Source organism: Phragmites australis, chromosome 17 (assembly GCF_958298935.1).
Source record: "Phragmites australis chromosome 17, lpPhrAust1.1, whole genome shotgun sequence".
In the NCBI taxonomy this organism is placed as follows: Eukaryota; Viridiplantae; Streptophyta; class Magnoliopsida; order Poales; family Poaceae; genus Phragmites; species Phragmites australis.
In genome coordinates, this window is record NC_084937.1 from 6,440,571 (window position 1) to 6,463,273 (window position 22,703).

Below are 22,703 nucleotides of genomic sequence, written 5' to 3' on the forward strand. Positions count from 1 at the left end.
ACGTTATTTTGTGTACTATAGAGCTTATCATTTTTTATCTATTTCACTGATTGTACTTTTGACCAATTTGAATATCTAGTATTTTTTTGAAAAAAAGCAAATGTCTTGCTTCTCTTTGCTTCTGCTAACTCTTTTCAGATCCCAACTCTCATGTATTACATATCCTATCCTACCTTTATACGGATTGAAAGTGCGGAATCTTATCTCAATCATTATTTGTAAGGATTTTTTATAAGTTATTTTGCCTTTTGGACCGAACATTTATTTCATGTCCCTATTCAAAGATCTAACTTATTCTTCCTTCTCATTGCATCCGCACTGAATCAATAATTAGTGACAGGAAGCAAACGAAAGTCCAGTGAAATTTATTTTGATCCTCGTTCCTTGCAGACCACAACCAACGAATGCTGTCCACGCATCCGTCCAGGTACATCACTATCATATGGATAGAATGACGATGCACGCATTCGCCCCGTCCAGGTACATCAACGCCTCAACGGTCAACCTCTCCTATCAGGACCGGCGGGTTGCTTCTCATGATCTAGCCGTTCATATTGCGGGGAAGCGTACAGCCATTCCCGTTGGCCCCCGTCGCTCGCCTCCGCCTCCGCCTCGCCTCCTCGCCCGAGCCCACCTCGCCACCGCCTCGGATGCCCACCGCCACCTTCGCTGCCGTCTCCCGCTTCCTCTCGCAGTCTAATTTGCTGTGCCCGGCGAGCAATTAACGCCCGAAACACAGTTGATTCTTCTGGAATTGAAAAAGGTGGAACCGTCAAATCAAATGGAGAAGTCATCGTACGCGTCAAGGAGCTCCGGCGAGGTATCCGCCGCAGCTTCCGTCGGCGGGAGGCCGGTGAGGGTGATACCGCTGCGGCACCCGCCGGAGGCGGCGGCCCGGGGGTCGACCTCCTCCTCGTCGCCACCGTGGTGGCGGGCGGCGGTGGGAACGGCTCGGGGCATGGGGCCGCTGGAATGGGCGGAGGCGGCTCTCCCGTGCGTGGCGTGGATGCGGAGGTACAGGTGGAAGGAGGACCTCCAGGCCGACCTCGCCGCAGGCATCACAGTCGGCGTCATGCTCGTGCCCCAGGTACTCACTTATTCCCGTCATACACTAGATTTTGTGTTGCTTCGTGAGGATTGAATGTCTCCTGGGACAAATAAGCTTCCAATTTGTTCGTAGCGCAAATGGTTGCCAAATGATACAGATGTAGATTTTTAGGAGAATCGCGTATTAGGAGGATCATGTAGCCAGTGTGGTGTGTGATCTTTGCTATTATTGTTCCCAAATGTTTCAGTGATAAGTCCAAGAAGCCAGATTCACATCAGATCTGGTGTTCGTAGATATAAAGTGATTTAATTATATAAGTCTAGAATATAAAGTGACTCAGCTCAGGCTCCATGAATTTCTGAAGCTACGGATACCTTACTGATACCTTACTCTAAGAATTCTTGGAGCTGAAGCTCTGCCAAACAGGCCAAAAATTCCAGGATGTAACCGAATTTTTTTGGCTCCTTATTGAGCTCGTTAATTTATTGGTTTCTCTCTTGCTTGTCTTGGTATATGTTGGTTGTCCTTTTGTGTCAAGGACTAAAAATGTTGTGAAAGGCTATTTATAGTTTGGAGGTTGATGATTGCTAGTTCTGAGATCTAGATGTATCGGTGCACCCTAATTGATACTCCCTCCGATCAAGAATGTAATGCATATTTTGTTTTGAAAAAGTCATCAAAAGTAAGCTTTGACAGTTAATTTCTCTTATAATATCTTGCCAATTGCTATAAAATCAACATGACATTTTGCCAATTGCTATAAAATCAACAAGATATTAATAATAATTTGAAATACAAATCTATTGAAACAAATTTTGTGTACTAAACATGCATATAATTTGACTAATTGTCAGTCAAAACTTATGAAGTTTGATTTTTTCGAAACAAAATACGCTTTACATTCTTGAACGGAGGGAGTATATTTAAGTTGCAGTGTTGCCATTAGGAACTCGTGGGTCCCATGCATAGGCTGCTTGCACGCGTAACTGTTATTTAATGGAGCCTTGCTTTTCTTTCATGTGGCTTTCAGATAAATATCATTCTTAGTAAATAGTTGTTTCCATTAATACATTCAGTTTTAGATGGAAGCTAGTTTATTAAAATATAGAGCTTACCTAAACGAATGGCAAGTCGACTGCACCCATTGTTAGCAAATTGCAAACTACAATTTTGCAATTAGGATGGTTTGCTTGCTGGCAGCCACAGTGCTTTCATGTCATATTTTCTTGGCCATGGACTGCTGCTGCTCGATAAGATGCAACATGCAAGAGGGTTCATCCTTCACATAGGTTGAACTTCTCAGATAAAACGGTAAACTGCCTATTATCTTTCTGTTGGATACTGTATATGTTAAATAGTCTCTGTTTTGTTTATAAAATGTGGTCAACGATACTATCAAGACCTATGACAGTTGAAGCTACATCCTATTGGATGAATTATCTGTACTTATTGGGTCTCCTTAGTCCTTGCTGGCTTCTACTGAATAAGTTCACCTTTCATCAAAAAGTTTCCATTTGACTTATTGTCACAATTTTTTTACAAAATAGTAATAAAGAAAGCATTTTATTTTTGAGTTTGCCCTCCATCCAATTTATATTTTCTCCAGAAATCAGAGCATAATTTTTTTATTGTACTATACTTTAGGGAATGTCATATGCAAAGCTGGCTGGGCTTCACCCAATTTACGGGCTCTGTAAGTGTTTCCATCTTTAAACCTCCTCTCCATATTTTCCTTCATTTTCTGAAGTGAGCTCAATTGGTAATACAAACCATCTCTTTTCATTTCCATGATTCTGAACAGACACAGGGTTTGTCCCGTTATTCGTATATGCAATATTTGGCTCATCACGGCAATTAGCAGTAGGTCCAGTGGCACTTGTTTCTCTGCTTGTATCCAATGTTCTTGGGGGTATAGTTAATTCATCTAGTGAGCTGTACACAGAATTAGCCATATTACTGGCATTCATGGTTGGGATATTGGAGTGCTTGATGGGATTGCTAAGGTAATTCTGTTTACCCAGGAAAGTTGGAATTCCTTTTTATTCATGTTGGAGCATTTGACATTTGAAGCATTGAAGTTGACCTTTATAGACAAGGCTTGAAACATTTATACAGTTTTATGTTTGTATCGTAATTTAGAACTCCAATGTTAACTGTTAATGGGCTAATGTTCCATCTCAACACCACACCATCCTAGAGCTAAGTTGGCTTTATTTTTCTATCTGTTAGCGCCTATCAACAAAGCACCCATTTGTGGAACACTGGAAATTTGCGGCATGTGAAGGATTCACTGTTTTAAAAATTTGAGGGAAATCATAGGTGCAGACTGCTCGAAAAAAAAAAGCTGTACACCATGCACCACTTACATGCCTTGCTTGTCTGTTATTTCTGCGCATGGGTGTTGGTTCGAGGACTGTGGGTTGAGTGCCTGCCCTTCGCCTGTCAACTGATAGTTCTTCTACCATGCTGTTAGTCAAGGCTATGAGGCCTGATTGAGAAGGGAGGGAGATACTAGATAAGTTAGTCTTGTTCCCTCAATGTTAAGATAAGGTGGAGATTTTTTTCTATGCCATTGCAATTTTTGGAAATCCTCTGAATGTGCCAATGACATGTGGGTCCATGGCCCACATTTCAGTGACACATTTTGGGATTGCAAAATTTTTGCAATGGCGAATAAGGGATTGTAGGTAAGGAGAGATGTTTTCAAACATTTCAGCAACCTCTTCCTTCCACACCTTGTGCCTCCTGGCCATGATCATTCCTTAGGGGCCTTGGGGCCATACCATTATCATTTACTGTTGGGGGAAAATAAATCAGCCTGAGGATAATAGTTAAAGATTACTATCCAGGTCCCTCCGGAGCCTTGATCTTCGGACCCTCAGCTAAAGGCTCGATCTCCGAAGTCATCAGGTCTCTTCGCGGTACCTCTTTGTACCTGCGAAGTCTTCCTTTGGCTTAACCGGCTCGGCCCCCCCGAAGGTTCAGCCTCCCGAAGCCCGCCCCCCCCCCCCCCCCCCCCGAGACCTCGGTCCCCAAAAGCCTCGGCCACCTGAAGCCCCGGCCTTCCGGAGTCCTGCCTCTCGAAACCTTCACCTCTCGGAGCCATGCCTCCCGAGGCCCCCGTCTCCAGCTACTCGGGCTGACTTCTCGGAGACTACAAGGTGTCAGCAGGCCTTAGGAAAGATCTGTCGGAAGGGGAGCACTGGTCGTGCTTTACCTGCAAGGAAGTGACCGGCATTAAACGTCTATACTGATGGATGCCGCTCTGACACTCCGGCGTAATGGAGGCTATCCTGGCACCCCTGACAGTGTGGCGCTGGGCCGCAATTGGCGACCGGCTCGCCATCTTAAGGGGCAGGCACCATGATAATTACTAAGGTGGATATTTGTCTCCCAGATGGGGTAGAAAGTAGTTATCCGAGATAAGACTCAGTAATTCGATCAGGTCCCAGATATTTGTACATTATGATAACTTGTACGCCAAGCTATGCACGACCCTATAAATAGAGAGTCATGATCGCCTGGGAAAAGGACGTGAGCTAGACAGCAAAAAGACAGAGGTGAAAACACACCAAGTCACGCTGTAATACTCCTCTCAGATCGATCCATTTCTTCTACCATCAATACATTCGTAGTGTTCCTTCCTCTTAAATTTTGTCTCCAAGCTTGAGTCTCCTTAAAAAACTCTTGCCGTACTTGCTGGGGTAAGATGAACTCTTGCTCCAATAGCGCGCCGTCCATGGGGACTCGAACACAGAAGTGCTAAGAGGTAGAAATCCACCAGGAAAATCACCAAAGGGCTAGCCAAAACCGCCATACCCACCGTTGTAAGCATGCGACCACATGCATGGCTGTCTCAGCCATAGCACAGTATGCATGCTCCAGCCCCGCTGCAGTGTGGGACGGCGTTCCTCCGACCTTGGCCAATCCAGAACCTTGGGTAGGTACAGGAACTCCACACGGCGTGGAGGCCTTTCAGCCTCTGCACGATGAAGACCGCCTTCCAGTGGTTCTGGGCGGTCCAACGTAGGAGTGTTCTCGCCTGGGTTTGGTCCCAAAGTATCCCCTTCGACAACACCTGAGATACCCCGAGCAAGCCAACATCTTCGGAAAGTCTGTCCACCCAGCTCCCCTTGGGCTCCTCAGGCGAAAGAGGGTTCCAAGGAAACGCAGAGCTTCGGGGTGCGCGGATCCCGCCAGCGTCTCCGACGCCGCCCTCGCAACGCCAACCGCGCGCAAGGAACCCTAAGCCCATCTCGTCCGGGGAGGCATAGTCAGAATCACTTCTGCTCCAAAAGTCAGTTCACCGGACAGCCTCGACGGTCTCCCAAAGGGAAAGGAGACCTGGGGAAACCATAGGCTCCGGGACACATTGCCTTCGGTAGTGACCCCAACTACAACTCCAAGCTCTGGTGCCCCCGGGGGCACACGGGTGCATCCGGCACGGACCAGGGCGTGGTCACAACACCAACGACTGCCGCACCCTCATAACCTTCCGGGAAGAATACCTCGGAAGGCAAGCAGAATACCTGGTCGCAGAAGGAGCCGGCGAAGGACGACGCAGGGTTCGGAGGCTTGGGGCAAACCCCCGGGCAAATTCCCGACCCCTCAACCCTGCACCGTCACTACCAACCCTACTACCAACGGTACCATATCCAGTAACGAGAACGGAGTACCTCCGGAGCCGGGCAGCGGCTAAGGGCCGAGGCGGTCGAGGACCACCTCTTCCGAGTAGCCTTTTTGGAATAGTGCTTTTTCATATTTATATTCAAACAGCAAACGAGGACTAAACTATTCTATTTTAAATGTAAAGACACGTATGTTCGGCTTTTGTAATCAGAGAGATCTAATACGCTCCCTTTCTAGTATTATAGCAACTTAAGTCGTACTTTTCCAAGTTGTTGGACCTAAATTGTCCTTTTCTCAATGTGTAGTGGCTTTAGCCTAGGTTCCCTGCCTTAACTGTCTTCTTAATTTGAGGGGAGTATAATCAAGATGTCATTTTGGTATAATTGGGGAGACTTAGAATATTGAGGAAGACATAGGAGAAGGGCACCAGGAACTAGATTGATTTCTCTTTCTTAATTGATTCCTTAATCACGGCTGGCGCTGTGTATATATAGCCGGCCTACAATGTCCTAATTCAAATCTAACTCTAACTTATCTCTAACTGAATCTGCTTTAAACTACTAACTTACCTCTTAACTAATCTAATCTGATTACAGTAACTAATAGTTCTTATCTATTCCAACTGCCCATAACATATGATCATTCTCGCTGAGAATGTGTAACCATTTCATATGTTTATTCTGTACAGGCTAGGTTGGCTTATTCGTTTCATTAGCCATTCTGTAATATCTGGCTTCACTACAGCATCAGCCATTGTTATTGGTTTGTCCCAGATCAAGTATTTCTTAGGTTACAACATCACAAGAAGCAGCAAAATTATACCACTTATTGAGAGCATAATTGCAGGAATTGATCAGGTGGGCTTCCTTGTGGCCCCATGATTTTATTTATTGTCTTCTTTCCAGCCTATATTCTTTTTTTCATGTTTTCCTTTTAGTAAAATCTTTCGTTTTCCATTTTGGTCCTGCATCTTGCATCGCATCGAATATTGTTATTAAATTATGGCTTGAAGGGAATTAGGGTATTAGATAAGGGATATAGACTATAGGCTGTGAGGAGATAACATTAGACAAGAAAAACACGTATTTATTGTTCATGCTTGACTATGGAAGATACAATGCTATCCTTTTTATATCTGGAAGGAAAATAAAACCAACTAACAATAAAACCAATTATTTTAATCTCTAATTTCCAACTAATTCTGTACCTACTGATAAAATGACCGTACCAACTGAGCAACGTAATGGATTTTGGAATTTATTGACATTCTCTAGAAAGTGTACTTTCAATAAGCCCATAGCTAAGACACCAGTAAGAGAATGGCCAATTACTTATTGGGTGTACCGCTGCACAACATTGCACCCCTCTCAAACAAGCATCTAGTCCTCAAATTAGTCTCCATTGTTGAAGCCCTAGGTGGGCCCATTATGACAAAATGACCATACTTAAGATTGACGACGAAGGACAGTCCTTGGCTTGCCTTGATATTTTGTCATGTGAACCCTGAGGCTGAAGTTTTAGGTAGATGCGATGTTCTCTTGTCCTAACATTGTTGGGGTGCCTTGTGCTATAATTTTTGTGTAGACACGATGTCCTCACATCATGACCTTCAGGTGGAGCTTGATTAGGAATAGAGGAAGGGGCTAGATTAGTATTTACTTAAAATCTAAGCTGCATAATTAATAGCCTAGCTCAGTTGGTGGGCGGTGTGGGTGTACACCCCCACCACCCAGGTTGGAGTCCTTTTCAACTCGAATTTAGGTACCTATTTCTTCTTATTTACAATACCACCTAATTCCTCCTAGGTTGGTCGAGTTTTCTTTTAATAAGCACTAACTTAACAAGTTTTCTAGATGTCTTACTGTTGTCCATATTACTCCCTCTGTTCACAAATACTTAATGTTTTGGACAAGATCTGGTTAAACTTTGACTATCATTAACTTTTAAAATATTTGGTTTATAAACATGAAAAGCATATGTAGATTTGGCTTGAAAAATATTTTCATAACTCATAAATTTGTTGAATTTTATAATATATTATAGTACAAAATAGTGGTCAAAGGTTTTTTACACATTGAAGACCGTGTCATGTCCAAAACGTCAAGTATTTTTTACCAGAGGTAGTACTACATTATATGTTTCCTTCAGATAATTATATTCATTTTGGTATTTAAGTTACACATTTTTCACAAACTTAACAAATCAGTTACTTTTCGCAGTTCTCCTGGCTTCCATTTGTCATGGGATCAAGTTTTCTTGCTATTCTTCTAATTATGAAAAATCTGGTTAGTTTTGTTTTCTTCATTTATCATAGATATTCTTCAGTTAACTGTCTGACTCAAAATATTACATTCGATTTTTTTCCATGTTTGTGACCTCTAAAACCTTGCAGGGAAAATCCAATAAAAGATTGCGTTTCCTAAGAGTTTCTGGCCCCTTTACAGCAGTTGTGCTTGGAACAATTTTTGTGAAAATTTTCCGTCCACCAGCCATATCAGTGGTGAGATAAGCTCCTAAGATTATTTATTTGTAGTTTGGTTAGAGATATGAACCATATATGGTCTTTACAGGAACAAATTTAATCTGATAGCAACATTCTGTAATGTTTTGGATTTATATATGCCCATGATGTGTGTTATTATTCTCCCTACTCAATAGCCCATGATGTAGTGCTTGCCCTTTCTTTGTGTAATTTGCAGTGTGGATTAGTTTAACCAGAAATTTGGCATGACTCATGTGTCACAACATGACATGTACGACATCTATAATTTCTCGTACAAACTTTTAGAACAACGATTATGCACATGTCACAAATTTCACCAATGGGATTGTTTTGCCAATAGGGGCACTAGATAATCTCTGATTATATAAACTACAAATAGGTAATTCTAGTTACTTCTGGATGTTCATCTTATCATCCGTTTGTTTGTCACACTCTTCTACTTTGCTACTATTGAACCAAGAGACCTCAGCCACGATGGACATAGGGAAAACCTATCTTTTATCTCCCATGGCAGCCCCTAAGGCATTGGGTGCTCACTGCTGAGCCATCGAGTCTAGGTGGTGATCCAAGTAAGATACAAACATTAACATGATGAGTGGACTATTTTTTAATCGGAGTGGTATAGTGGCTGTTTAACATCTGCTCCACTCGGATGCTAGTATTAGAACCAACTTGAGTGACGACATCTTTTATGGAAGAGCTGCTGTCATTTTCTCTGAAGACATGTACTGTTCATAGAAAGATTTTTCTGGATACGATACTCTAGGGAATCGAATCAAATGTTACATGTGTGAGGTGCGGTATTTAGATGCTTCGTATACTCAAATGTATGTCTATGATAAATGTAAACTGTTCCTTCATTATCGATTGTCACCATTTAGACAGACAAACTAATCATCAGTTTATATAGCATAGCAGCTTTTAAGTGGTCCAAAAAGCGCACCCTAGAGGTAGTTTACTGTGATGATGTGGCACTTCAGTACAGTTAGATATTAACACCATAAATCTGCAAGAAACACAAGCATTTTATCCCATTTACACATTTCTTGCATTTTAGCCACCCTGAAAACAAAGAACCGTAGGCTTAATCAAATACAATCCCCTTAGGTCAACTGCATTGCACATGACCTGAACTTGATTATACTTTCAGACTACAAACTATGTTATATTCGCCATATATGAGCCCAAAATTTGAACATTCCTATAAATATTCTACCCGTCTATGCACAACAAACCATAAAGTTACAGACTACTATCGTGGTTTGATCCTTGCCTGGAGTTTGCCACTGGGTCCATCCAACTGCTTCAAAGGACCTATGTGCTGGTACAACCTCTCAGACCACTTGTTATGCCCACTTGTTCCTTCTAGCGCCCCAGACTTGTTCAATCCATTCTTGCAACTAGAGGCAATTGAAGCAAGACTGAATCTCTTCACCCTACACGTACACGTAGCCTATTATTATGGACCACTGCTATCGCCACCTGGGACAGTCACTTGGGGAGGGGGGCATAAGATGTTAAATGTCACTACAAAAAGCACATATTTTTGGTGGTTTTAGTTGGCCAAACATAAATTTATTAGAGTAATTTTACGAAACTATAGGTATATTTCCCAAAAATATTGAAAAGCTACAGATTTAAGATCCTATTTCAAGGAACTGCAGATTTAGTGCTACACTGTATCACAAACCTACGCATTTCGCAATTGCCCATTTGCCCTATCTTCATCTTATTTGACTTTGATGCTCCACCTGAACTGTAAGAGAACCTTCGAGCATCATCTTCCGTTCCATTCCCTCGAAAGCTCGCTCCATGTCGTTGATACATCGGTTAAACAGTAATGAACCTGGTCCACAAAAAACAGCTGTGCATTCACCTAGCTGAGTTTCTAAAGGAAAAGATCGGCTGCTTTCTGCTGGATCAGGATCACTAGTTCACCACTGTGTAAATGAGGTCTCAATGACATGGAGCAAGCTTTTGACTGAACAGGACGGGAGACGATGTGCCTCGATGTTATATTACGCTGTAGGTGCTGCATCCTGATTACATACAGTTGAAGATAACTAAAAGCTGTAGTTCTATGGTACAATGCAGCACTAGATATGTAGTTTCTTGAAAAAAGGTCTTAAATATGTAATTTTCTGATAGTTTAAATTTATACCTATATTTTTTTCTTAAAATCTACTCAATTTATTACCAAGCTTATGTCAAAACACACCACACATTATGGACAACTACATAACAAGTAACACACGCTCTCTCGTTCTCTATCTCTTCATCTCTTGAGTGCTTAGGTTGGTGAAATACCACAAGGTCTTCCAAAGTTCTCCATTCCTCGAGGATTTGAGCATCTAATGTCACTTGTGCCAACTGCAGTACTCATCACTGGTGTTGCCATTTTGGTAAGAAAGTTGTTTGGTACTAGTTTTCTTATCTTTCCTTAGTGACCATTAAACATTTTACCATACGATTTCAGGAATCTGTTGGGATTGCTAAAGCTTTGGCTGCAAAGAACGGGTACGAATTGGACTCCAACAAAGAGGTAAGCTATATATTATTGACTAGCCTAATTAGTTTATGTTGGTACAGGCTGCTGAAGATTGTTACTGCAAATGAAATTTCTTTGTATTCCATCATTTTATGTAATAATGAAATTTCCATGCACAATATATCTGTGGAGGTAATAACCAGTAGACTAAAGCTCTTCTACAGGGGTTGTCAACTTATGCATAGAAAGACTTTAAGTTTGTAGGTTGCAACGGTTAATGTGCCAATAATAAATTAATGAAATATAATTTAGCTCCCATGTATGTTCTGGATCCCTTAAGCTTCTGTTCAATCACATACTGAGCACTTCAAATTTTGATAATAACAATTTGACATCAAAGCATGTCGTGTAAGAGCTAGTGTGATCCGCACACACCTGTCCTAATTGGTTACCACAGAAAGTTTGGGGCTGTTAATTTTAGGACATATGAATAAGATAGTCAATTATTCCACAAATCTCAATTGCTGCGTGGCACATGCTTTTAAGATTCAGTAATTTACCAAGGTTGCATGACAAATGTGGCTTTTAGAATGTATGGAACTATGTACACATTTGTATGTAGAATTGTGCTGTTTCTCTTAAATATTCTAAATTTGTTTAAAACAACTGTTTCATTGATGTTTTTTTTTCTTTGGCACAGTTATTTGGCCTTGGCATAGCAAATATATGTGGTTCATTCTTCTCTGCATATCCTGCTACAGGTAAATATTTTAAGAATATAAATGGGAAATAACCCAGTTCTCTATTCTTTATCTGAATATTATGCTTTAGCTGCTAGAGGAAAACTTTAGAAAGCTGATAATTCTGTCTATCCATGCAATGCAGGCTCCTTTTCTAGGTCAGCTGTGAATCATGAAAGTGGGGCAAAAACTGGGTTATCTGGAATCATAATGGGCATAATCATTGGTAGTGCTATCATGTTTATGACACCATTATTTACTGATATACCTCAGGTAAGACTACCATGTGTCATTCTGGTACCATGTCCTTAAGATTTGGCTTCTGTGTTGGATTTTCCTATTTGGAAACTGTAGGATCGATTACTCACTGATTAGGGGGGTGAATAATTGCATAAGTCAAATTCAAATTTTAATTCACCCTAGTCAAAAATCAAATTTATTCTCGTATTCCACTCTAGATAGACTTATTCCACTCTAGATAGACTGCAGACACATCACTAAAAATGATGTAGATCTAAATCCGTAACTCTGATCAACCTCAAATTTTAATAGCAGAAACTAGACATAGTTACAGAATCCAACAAGAATCACGTCAATCAGATATCTAGATCTAAAGTTATGAACCTCAAAAGCAGAATGTGATAGATGGTGACGAAAATTGATTAAACACTAATTTTGTGATTAAGCAAAAATTACGAAAATTCAACCAATCAAACTTTTCAGAACCTTACCTAGATGTTGAAACTTGATCTTCATTGCACAAATGGGTTCACAAGATGCATCTATGCAGCATCCCTGCAAGAATTTCTACGAAATCTAAAAACCTAGATTTCTCTCTAATCTCTCTGGAAACAGCAGACGGAGGCGTCTTTTTATATTGGTCAACCTCTTGACTAGAACCGAGTCAGCCACTAGCCCTTAATTGCCTTGGACTTGGCCAGTCGCTCGCGTAACCGAACAAAACACGGCTTAGGACACCAACGCACCAGCCAACCAAATCAGCAGCGCACCACCTGGCTGCAATTTTTTTTATCTATCATGCATGCAATTCGTAATACCTTTTTTATTCTCCATTGACCGGCATGACTCCAATTGCCACTACAATCGGGTCAAATATGAAACAAACACAAGGTCGACCACTGTTTGCCTACCTGTCGCGCATCACCAGCCAACTGCGACATTTCTTTCTTTCTTTTATTCCATAGCACACACATGCATACTCCATGGAATACACTTTCACGCCATACGCCTCATGGCGTGATCCATCCCCACCGTATCATAGCTCATACATCTCTTATGTACTATCTAAACCTCAATTCCTCCCTGAACCTAGTTCTAATCTCTGACCACGTTTGCCCTCAGGACACACATGCATATGAACAAACAAACAACCAATTTCGAGCATAAGTTTCTCCAAACTTGACTCAATGTCATTCCACGCAACACCACCCACACGAGTGTATTGTATATATTAAAATCACAAATATTACTATGCTACCACGAGCATATCCCAGCAGCATATGCACATCACCATAATGGACATAAACACAACGAACAAGGAAACTAACTATTCTTATCTATAGCCTACTAGTGACAAACAGGTTGGTTCCACATCAACAGTACCCAACTGCTAAGTACCACATGAATAATATTTTGTTGCTATAGTACCGCTACAGCACCCACCGCGCAACCATGGGGTGTAAATGTTCACAATTTTGAGTTTATGTTTGACTTGTACTTCTAGGATTTAATATGATAAATAAGTTTATGTAATACAGTGTACACATATATGCTAATTCGATGTCAATTTTTCCCCCAGTGCGCATTGGCTGCCATCGTGATTTCTGCTGTCACTGGCCTGGTAAGGGCATCTTAATGTCTTCCTTATCACACACTATGATTGAAAGTCTTGGTGCCTGCTGGTACTATAGTGTCTTTTGCCAAGAAATAAAGTTATAATTTTACTTTCTGTTGTACCTCTATGTTTGTTCTGTAACATATGCCATCTTAGTTTGTTTTGTAGTTCTCCTTCTCAAGGTTTTTAATTGTTATTTTGTGATTTAAGCAATTTCACATTTGATTTCCAATGGATATTTGCGGTCTAATATTCAGGTAGATTATGAAGAGGCCATCTTCTTGTGGGGTATTGATAAGAAGGATTTCTTTTTATGGGCAATCACATTTATCACTACATTAATTTTTGGCATTGAGATTGGCGTCCTTGTTGGGGTGAGTCTAAAGTTATCTATTTTCACCTTATCCCAGATTTGTCAAATTTGGCATTAAAAGAGCATTCGTTTAATTGTAACATCTTTCTTTGTAGGTTGGATTTTCATTGGCCTTTGTAATCCATGAGTCGGCAAACCCACATATAGGTATTTAGAGTTGCTTCCAGTCAGCTAGATAGTGCCATAGTTTCCTGAATTGAATCAAGTGGTTCATCAGGTTCAGGGTTTGGGTTGGTGTTTGCCACCTTTTTAATGTAAGGCTCGTTAAGGGGTGTATCTCTTCAATTTGCAAATGTGGAATGGGGCCAACCTGACAATTTCAGTGTATATAGTAAAAAAAAAAAAGTGAACAAACACATGTAAAAGAAGTAAAGGCCACAGAAGGTCTCTAGACCTATCACATATAGGAAGTTAGACTAAATTAATAAAGGAAAAAATGAAACATAAGCAGTTAGGTAGCGCTGCCCAACAAAGCTACATAACCCTTTCAAGAGCTCCCACTCTGCCCTGGAACCGAGCCCACTCATCCTGCTGCCTCCAGCTCTTCCCTTCTTGTCGTCAACCACCTTCAAGCAATGACACTGGCCAATGCCATGGCGACATAACAGTGACCATGGTCTATCGGCGAAAAAAGAGACAGAGAGGTCAACACCCTTCCCTCTTGTTGTGCTCCTACCCTATTTTTCCTATTTTTATGGAGTAAACGCTCCTTACCTTATCTCATTGTTCACTTTCGTTCATCCAATTTGTGCACTCCCCCTTTGCCCAAGGCCCAAGAACCAGACTCTGTACCGGCACAAATCAGATCAGCGGTGATCTAATTCGCAATTCACTGAGGTGTGCTGTGAATCTTGCAAATGCAAAATATGTTCAAGGTTTCAATTCTGCTACCAACAGGCCACTCCAGTAACTTGTGTCTGGTATTCCTGATAGGTACTGGGAGAAAAGATCCCGGCTCAAAGCACTTAAATTTACAGTAGAAACTTTGATTACAAATCGTAAAATAGTGATTCTGGGGAAACCAGTCAGTAGCCAATCAACTTGAAATTTTTCATTTAAATTCAATAAAACAGAACAAACCAGCCAGTAGCCAATCAACTTGAAATTTTGCATTTAAATTCAATAAAACAGAATCGGTCGGGAATTGGTAGCTTCTGTGGTCCAAGATTTTTTTGTGAATCCAGAATTTGAAACCCTGAGTGCAACATCGTTTCATGAACTCAGAAACTACCTTCTATTGCACTCTGCTCCTCTGTACATGCTTTGCTCTCCCTTACTTCTTTACTGAAGGGTTCGAGTGGACTTCACTATTCCTTCCCAACCATTACTGTGCTAAAGTTTTTTAACTGTTTGATTGGGGCTTATCTGTTGTCGCTTAAACATGTTTTTGTGGTCCTTCTGCAGCTGTGTTGGGCCGTTTACCTGGCACCACAGTGTACAGGAATACGTTGCAGTACCCTGAGGCTTACACGTACAATGGGATAGTAGTTGTTCGAATTGATGCACCAATCTACTTTGCCAACATTAGCTACATCAAAGACAGGTAAATATTTTGACATGTTTGAGTCGTTTGTGCTATTAAAGTTTGCCATTAAAGGAACTGAGCCTAGCTCAGTTGGTTAAGAGTGCATGTACGTCTAGACCACCTAGGTTCGAGTTCTCTTCGACGTGAATTTGGGTATTTATTTCTTTTTATTTATAATGCCACCTAGTTCCTCCTAAGTTGATCGAGTTTTAAAGTTTGCCGTTACAAGATAATGGAAGTTCTTCTGGTAATCATAATCCTTTGTCAGGTTGCGCGAGTATGAGCTCAATCTTCCGAATTCAAACAGGGGACCTGATGTTGGAAGGGTCTATTTTGTTATCCTCGAGATGTCCCGTAAGACTTTTATTTTCTGTTACATAGTTTACAAGAGGCTCATGAAACACTGTTGTCTGTAACAAATTGTTTCCCTTTTGTTATTTGAAAAAGAAATTTATGAGCATCAATTGGACTTTCTGGAACACTTCTTAAAATGATAAAATATTTGGTCATGCAGCTGTTACATACATCGACTCGAGTGCTGTTCAAGCTCTTAAAGACTTGCACCAAGAATACAAAGCGCGCCATATCCAGGTTCTACTCATGGGCACTACTAATTTTTGCAGTGAAAAACTAGTAACAAAAGTGTGCAGAAGCAGCATTTCCAACCCTGAGAGAGCCTTTTTCTTTATTGGTTGCAGATTGCCATAGCAAACCCGAACCGGCAGGTGCACCTTCTGCTGTCAAGATCAGGCATCATCGACTTGATCGGTTCTCAATGGTGCTTTGTGCGAGTGCATGATGCCGTGCAAGTATGCCTCCAGCATGTGCAGAATTCATCACCAAGTGTGATGAAGCTGGCATCGCAGGCGTCAGGGGACTTGGCCGACTCCATTCCAACTCCCAAGGCAGAGCAGCAGCAGCAAATGCGGTATGGTTTCTTCAAGAACCTATGGAAGGCACAGGATGGGAACAGGGAAGCCGGTGGCGAAGTGCAGCCGCTGCTCCGTCAAAACCTTGTGTAATATTTGGAGGGACGGCCGCTCTCACTGGCCTCAATATGTATGTTTTTTTTTTTTGACTGGCTATCTGTATGTATTTTTATGCCTTCGTTGTAGTGATGAAAAAAAAGGGAAGCACGCCATTATTACTGCGTCACTTTTCCCCTTATGATACCTATAGGCTATAGGGATCTAGGATGGCTGGAAAGGGCTGGAAAAGGACATTTCCTGTTCTGTGATTATATGAAGCAGGAACAGTTGGAACTTAATATGACAATTGTGTACTTGGATCAATTGATAGAGCAGAAAGATTCAAAGGTTTGAGTGAACATTTCCGTGGAATCTTAGCTGACATCACCTTCTTATGCAGAGTGTTGTCCTTCCTAATTTGATTTGAATTCACACCAATTGAACTGCCAAAGCATCCATAGCTTTAATCAAAGTTTTGAATCATTCATCTTACTAGCTTATTATCATGAAAATTATACAAATGTCTACCTATAGACTGCATTTGCACGGATTGGCGAAGAACTAAAACTAGTACCTATTTAGTAGGGTTTTGGATTTTGATTATCCTGGATCTAGCATTCATTTCTTGGATCTAGCATTGATTAAGAGGCGAGGGCGACAAGCTGAGGGCATCTTCAATAGCTATTATATCTCAACTGAGAGAGCATATTTCTCAAAATTTATATATCTCGTTGTTCACAATTCTTCATACCTCGTAGAGAAGAGATATGCTAAGGTGATTTACAAATACCTAGCTCTTCATTCTCTTTACTGTTTTCCTCCCTCCTCTGTTAAGTATAAAGAATCGTGTTAGTTACAATATTAAAAAGTATACTCTCTTATCTAAGAAATAGTAGTAATTTCCAACAATTAGAGATGCTTTATGATTGGTTTATGAGTAGGTGTAGCATAGAGCAACAGCAAATGGGTGGATTGACACGGGGTGGCGGGGGAGATAAATTGTAGCGTTTTGACACATGTCGGCGTGTGCAGGCATGTACGCGCGCGTGCCGTGCGATCGTACGTGTACGGCGCTGATGAGGGTCTCACCGGGGTCTCACGCGTGCGGGTCTCATAAAATTTGTCTCCGGTGGCGGGTGCCACGGCTTTTTACAAGTGACTAGGCAAATAGGCAACCAGCTTTAGTGGTAGGTACGGAAGTAGAGGGGTGTATTCATATAGGGATTGCCCAAATATTTCGGTTGAGAAAAACGGCCAAACCTCCGCTATTCCTGTGCATTCCGTTTTCAACTTTGAATAAACAATATAACCGAATAAGCCAAATTACTACAACACTTCGTAGTTTTGCATTTAAGTTTATTTCTCCAACTCAAACTACAACACTTCGTAATATAATCTGGCATGTGAATTTTGTATATATTATGTCTATTCACGATGCCAGAGTCAATGATCATTTGGATTTTAATTGTAAATCGCTGTTTAAACTAATTAATTTTGTAAATAACACAAACTATCCATAAGATTAACGATTAATAAGGCAAATAATGTATTTATTGAACAATCTTTTGTAGAATAGACAGCCGAAATAATCAACCAAATTAACAAATTTTTCACCCGGTTAATCTGGTTTACAAGAATGCAAAACCGAAAATTACATACCGGTTAGCATTTAAAAAAAAAAACTGGCCAAACTAACCGAATACAGACCCTACAATTATGAATCAGTTCTGCGTGAACCCTGTGTAGAGCGGGGGAGAAATTGGGTGTTTCGTAGATCTTCTCTAGATTCAGGGGTAAATCGACCCTGGGAGATCTACCAATCAGGGCCTAAAAAAGTTTTGTTTATTGAATGTGTAATCTCATTGATTGATTATTCGGTGCATACAGTGTTATTCACCATTACATGTGCGGATGGTATAATCATTTCTACTGGCAGCTGCAGACGGGGATGTCACCTTCGACTTCACAGTAGGCTCCATAAAAATAAGAAACGGAATGCTGCAGCTCATCTGTGATGGCTCACCTAGTTGATGTGACGCCTTATCTTCCAAACAGCTTTAGGCCACGGAATAACTTTCTTCCTACTTTCAAGCTGAACAATGTTTGATCTATAACCTTGAAATGGAGAATCTGTGCCACACGTCAGGAACAAAAGAATCCACATCAATATAAAAAAAGGAAATTATAGTCGTTAATGAACACCTAAAGGTGAGGACCAGAAAGGTGTATCCTAGTTTCTTTCTTCTTTCTTTTTTTTTTTTTTTGATAGGTGTACAGATCTACTATCAATGATGAAGTAACAGTTCAAGATAAGTTTTAGTTCCTCCATTGAGAAATATAAGGCGTATATTATGACTAAATTGATGAGAAATATAAGGCTTGCATTCTGAATAGGCAGAAATGGCACTTGTGAAGAACCACACAAGGGTTGTTGTTGCTTTTATTGTTCTTATATATATATGGTCATGTGTACCGATATATATATATATATATATATATATGTAATTTACAATATATATATATATATTGGAGTATATACTATCACCTTATAACATATAGAGTATCTCATATGATAAATGATATGTGCATAAAATATGTGAGTATATAAGATCATCCAAGTGGTATGTATGCTTTTTTGATAGTTTGTACATTTTTTTTTTTGAGTACATTACATTTTATGTACAAATATGAAGCCATTATCAAAATCTATTAAAATTGATAGACTTCTTTTTAATTTTTTCATGTAATTCACGTTGAAGTATCTTAGAATGTGTATATAAGTATATTTATAATGACAAAGGAGTATATCCAGTTTATTTATATGATATATCATAGTAGGAAGTATGTACTCCCGAGAGTACAGACTAGTTTTCATATATTCCGCAGGTATGTTCACTGTAGTTTATATCTGCGCACACCTCACAAGTTGTAAATTACAGTGTTTCGGGTTGTAACTCACAATGTTTCGGATTGTAACTACGGGATGTGCACAGTACGAATAACAAGTTGTAACTTACAGTGTTAGCTTCTCGTGTTGCAATATGCATTTCTGGATGTGAAGTTGTAACTGAACTACCTAACAAGTAGTAACTCATAGTGTTTCGGATTGTAACTGGGAATCTGCGCAGTGCAAATAACATGTTGTAACTTATAGTGTTAGTTTCTGGTGTTGCAATTATGCATTTCTAGACGTGAAGTTGTAACTGGTCTACCTAACAAGTTGTAACTCATAGTGTTTCGGTTTATAACTGGGAGATGTGCACAGTGCGAATAACAACTACGTATAGACGTAGAATAGCCTCGCCGTATGTGTGTGTAACATATATATATATACAAATATTTGTACTAGAATTCCACACAGATGGATGCACAACAGAGATATGTAATAATTGGGAAACTGCTCACTCTACTACCAGATCTACTTGAATGACTAAGGTCACAATATTTATGGATAAATTCTACAACAGCACTTCACCTCTCAATTGTCTTTCCAACCTCAAAGCGGCCTGCTAGGGGATGGCAGCGGCACTGTGCACAAGTGTGTGGAAGAGCGGTGGTGGTAACCAAGTGGCACTGGCACGAAAAATTAACAGACTTTGAACATAGGTCGATGAAGCAAAATTTCATCAATAAAAGTTGAAGAGGTGAAATAATGTCAGTGTTTCAAACCACAATGCTTGCCATCAAATGCTTCAACTAAGCGCTATAAAAGAATGTTGTGCATCTCTGCATGCCACAACTTGTAATACATGATGATGCCTAACTGGCTATCATTCAGTGAATTACACCAAGTTTGTCATAGTATATGTATACTTTTAAGGTGATATAAATTTGGACATCCTTGAGGCACCTATCATGAACCATCAGATCTGAATCCAACAGTCCAGATTACCCCTACTTCCACGGTTCCACCCTCTCCTAAGCCTAATTCCTCTGAAGATTTTGCAAGATTTAATTCAGATTAAATCTAGCAGAACTTTTGTTCATAACTCGCACCTTCAAAATTACCGATGAGGTGCAACCGTTTGCTTAACCTCCTCTTGGTTGCTTCATACATCTCACGATTATGTATGCTCAATGACCACACCTTTCACTGTTTATGGATTTTACAACACACAATTTTACTTTTTTTTTGCAAGGACACAATTTTACTTATTTAACAGTTGCAATGTATGGGTACCTTGTTGTGATTTACTGTCAATTATTAGGATTCTATATGGAATATAAGATCTCTGATGTGTACTGGATAGATGGAAGGAAATAATTGCATTCCGGTTCAAACCCTCAGAAAAGCTGACAACTCTATTGTATAACATACTATCTGAAATATATTTTTTTTGTTTGATTGCAACAATTTGTGGATCTTCGATTCGTGAAAAGTGGTTAGGGTGTGTCAACAGTGAACCACTGAAAAATTGGGTAGAAGTAAAATAATAAAAACTGAAATGATACTACATGCATAGTGGAGGCAACTTTCAAATTTTGGGAGCAAGATAATAGGTTACTAATTTTAGTATTATCCAATAATGAGAATATAAAAGAATAATTTACAATTCTAAGCAACATATAAGAATATCGATTTTTCTGTAAATGAGTAGATCTTAACCATCAACACATTGCTCAATAACTAAAGATGAAGAGCTCAAATAAAAATTACCTGTTCTACTTTCTTCTTCCACCAGGTTATGATACCTAGTCGTGCATTTCCTCAAGCACCTTCGAACCCAGGGTCCACGGTGTTACCTACCAAAGAAGGAGGCCACGCCATAATGTAGGGATGAACATGACTGTCATATCTCTTCTGAAACAGCTTCTCCAGCTCCCCAGTTTCCAGGCAGAAGGACAGGAACCAGCACGGGAAATCAGCATCGTTGAAAGTCTCGTAGGTGGACAAGTACACCAAGCCGTCGATTATAGCCACAACCTTGAGGGCACCATGATCCTCCAGTGAGCCCTCGGTGGCCTCAACGATCTCTGTCTGCAACGGGAACATCTTGTCCAGCATCCACTTCTCATCGCCATCCTCGTCCACTCTCCGGTACCAAACAACAAGCGTGAATTCGATCGTGCAGACGATGCAGAGCTTCCCGTCCTTAGTCTCCCCGGCTCTGAACGTGTGGCCTTGCCCCTTCAGGTAAGGCGGCAGGTCGATCCGGGAGAACTGCAGCGACGCGGTGTCCAGCGTAAGCATGTATGCCTGGTTAGTGTGCGTCCAGTAGATGATCCCGTTCACAAGCGTTCCGGCGTAAAGCCAGTACTTGTCATCCTCCGGCTGCGGCGTCGCGGCCGCGGCCCATGGCAGAATCAGCCACTCCCGGGTGTCCGAAGACAAGACGGCGGCGCGCGCCCGCGACTCGTCGTGGCAGGCGCAGACGACGCGGAACGACCCGGGTTCCTCGTCGGAGGAGAGAATGTGATAGTCGAGGTAGGTGAAGTAGCCGATGCAGTCATCGGAGATCTCGTCGGGCGGTGGGGAAAGCAGATCCATGGCGCGCGTCAGGGGGTTGTAGGCGGCGATCTGCTCGGTGCTCCAGTTGATGAGGAGGAGGTAGCCGCCGCGGCAGTCCCGGATCTCCCACCCGGGGGCCGCGTCGTTGTCGTCGGGGAGGCGGGTGAGGAAGAAATCGGCGCCGCGGACGGCGGCGACGAGGTCCGGATCGGAGCGGCGGCGGAGGGGCGCGAAGGCGGGGATGGCAGGGCCGTCGGGGTCGAAGAAGAGGCCGAGGAGGGGTGACTGATGTATGGCGCGGAAGCGACGGCGGAAGGACGAGGAGGAGCGGACGGCGTGGAGAAAGGAGCGGCAGGTGAGCGCGGCGCGGACGAGGCTCGGGAGGGAGGGGAGGCGGAGGAAGATCTCGCGGAGGAGGTCGTCGCCGATGGCGCTTATGGTGGTGGGGTAGGGTACGGATGGGGATTTCGGCGGCGGCGGTGGTTGTTGGGAGGCCATGGCTCGAGTCGACTCAGAAATTGATGGCTGTATCTCTCGGTTTATCCTGGTCCTCGGCGGGGAGCAGCTTCTCTTCCCAGAAATGGAACACCTTCTTTTGAGCTAGCAATGTGGGATTTGTTTGTTTGGGATTTTTTTTCCGAGGTGGGGTGTGTTTTACAAAATTTCATCTATACTATCAAATTTGATCTGGTACAGTGGTGTTCAATAATTCATCAAAAAGTTTTCCTTCTAACTATACCTCAGTATTTACAATTTTCTTTCATAAATACCGTCAACTATCTTCTTCCCTGTTAAGTACGAAAGTACCCCTCCATTATATCCCTCTACATCGCCTTGCCTCCATCCCCCTCATGTCGTTGGCCCTCAAATCAGGCGTCTATGTCATCCAAGATCATGAAGGATCCTCACTGTCTAGTCCTTTGAGATCATGACCCAAAAACCAAGGTCGAGTCCACCTCCTCCACGTAACACGACCCTTTCCGATTGTGCATGTTGCCGATTTTGCCGTGGCCCCTCATTTACTATTGCTAGTGTTACACCTAAACCTGCTAATGGGTTGACTACCAGTCCAAAACCAAACCAACCCATTCTATCGAATCAATATCCTCTCAGGCCACCTAACCC

The 22,703-nt window shown here is 41.5% G+C and overlaps 2 protein-coding genes across 4 annotated transcripts; one reads left to right on the forward strand and one right to left on the reverse strand.

Moving 5' to 3' along the window:
• The first annotated feature begins 501 nt into the window (after window positions 1–501).
• Window positions 502–16,490, forward strand: LOC133897223 (sulfate transporter 4.1, chloroplastic-like). Of its 2 annotated transcripts, XM_062337866.1 has the most exons (17): window positions 502–1,087; window positions 2,693–2,741; window positions 2,850–3,051; window positions 6,366–6,534; window positions 7,897–7,962; window positions 8,070–8,177; window positions 10,475–10,582; window positions 10,657–10,722; window positions 11,369–11,429; window positions 11,554–11,681; window positions 13,228–13,269; window positions 13,521–13,637; window positions 13,732–13,783; window positions 15,041–15,179; window positions 15,430–15,515; window positions 15,676–15,752; window positions 15,860–16,490. In XM_062337866.1, the coding sequence occupies exons 1-17, from the start codon at window positions 782–784 to the stop codon at window positions 16,181–16,183; spliced, it is 2,100 nt and encodes a 699-aa protein (XP_062193850.1). In that variant the 5' UTR covers window positions 502–781; the 3' UTR covers window positions 16,184–16,490. The 2 variants fall into 2 exon arrangements, with proteins under 2 accessions (XP_062193850.1, XP_062193851.1); XM_062337867.1 differs by lacking the exon at window positions 13,228–13,269.
• A 1,225-nt stretch (window positions 16,491–17,715) lies between these two features.
• On the reverse strand, window positions 17,716–22,180 carry LOC133897404 (uncharacterized). 2 transcript variants are annotated; one of them, XM_062338133.1, is made up of 3 exons: window positions 20,787–22,180; window positions 19,605–19,702; window positions 17,716–18,259 (listed from the first exon to the last, which is right to left on the reverse strand). In XM_062338133.1, exon 1 carries the CDS (start codon window positions 22,074–22,076, stop codon window positions 20,838–20,840), a length of 1,239 nt encoding a protein of 412 aa, XP_062194117.1. In that variant the 5' UTR covers window positions 22,077–22,180; the 3' UTR covers window positions 17,716–18,259; window positions 19,605–19,702; window positions 20,787–20,837. The 2 variants fall into 2 exon arrangements, with proteins under 2 accessions (XP_062194117.1, XP_062194116.1); XM_062338132.1 differs by lacking the exon at window positions 19,605–19,702.
• Window positions 22,181–22,703: the final 523 nt, after the last annotated feature.

Excerpts from the sequence above, each read along its gene's own strand:
- LOC133897223 (XM_062337866.1), top strand. The coding sequence starts at position 782 with ATGGAGAAGTCATCGTACGCGTCAAGGAGCTCCGGCGAGGTATCCGCC. Across the intron at positions 3,052-6,365 it reads TGCTTGATGGGATTGCTAAG|GCTAGGTTGGCTTATTCGTT; the intron begins GTAATTCTGTTT and ends TATTCTGTACAG. Across the intron at positions 15,180-15,429 it reads ATTAGCTACATCAAAGACAG|GTTGCGCGAGTATGAGCTCA; the intron begins GTAAATATTTTG and ends ATCCTTTGTCAG.
- LOC133897404 (XM_062338132.1), bottom strand. The coding sequence starts at position 22,076 with ATGGCCTCCCAACAACCACCGCCGCCGCCGAAATCCCCATCCGTACCC.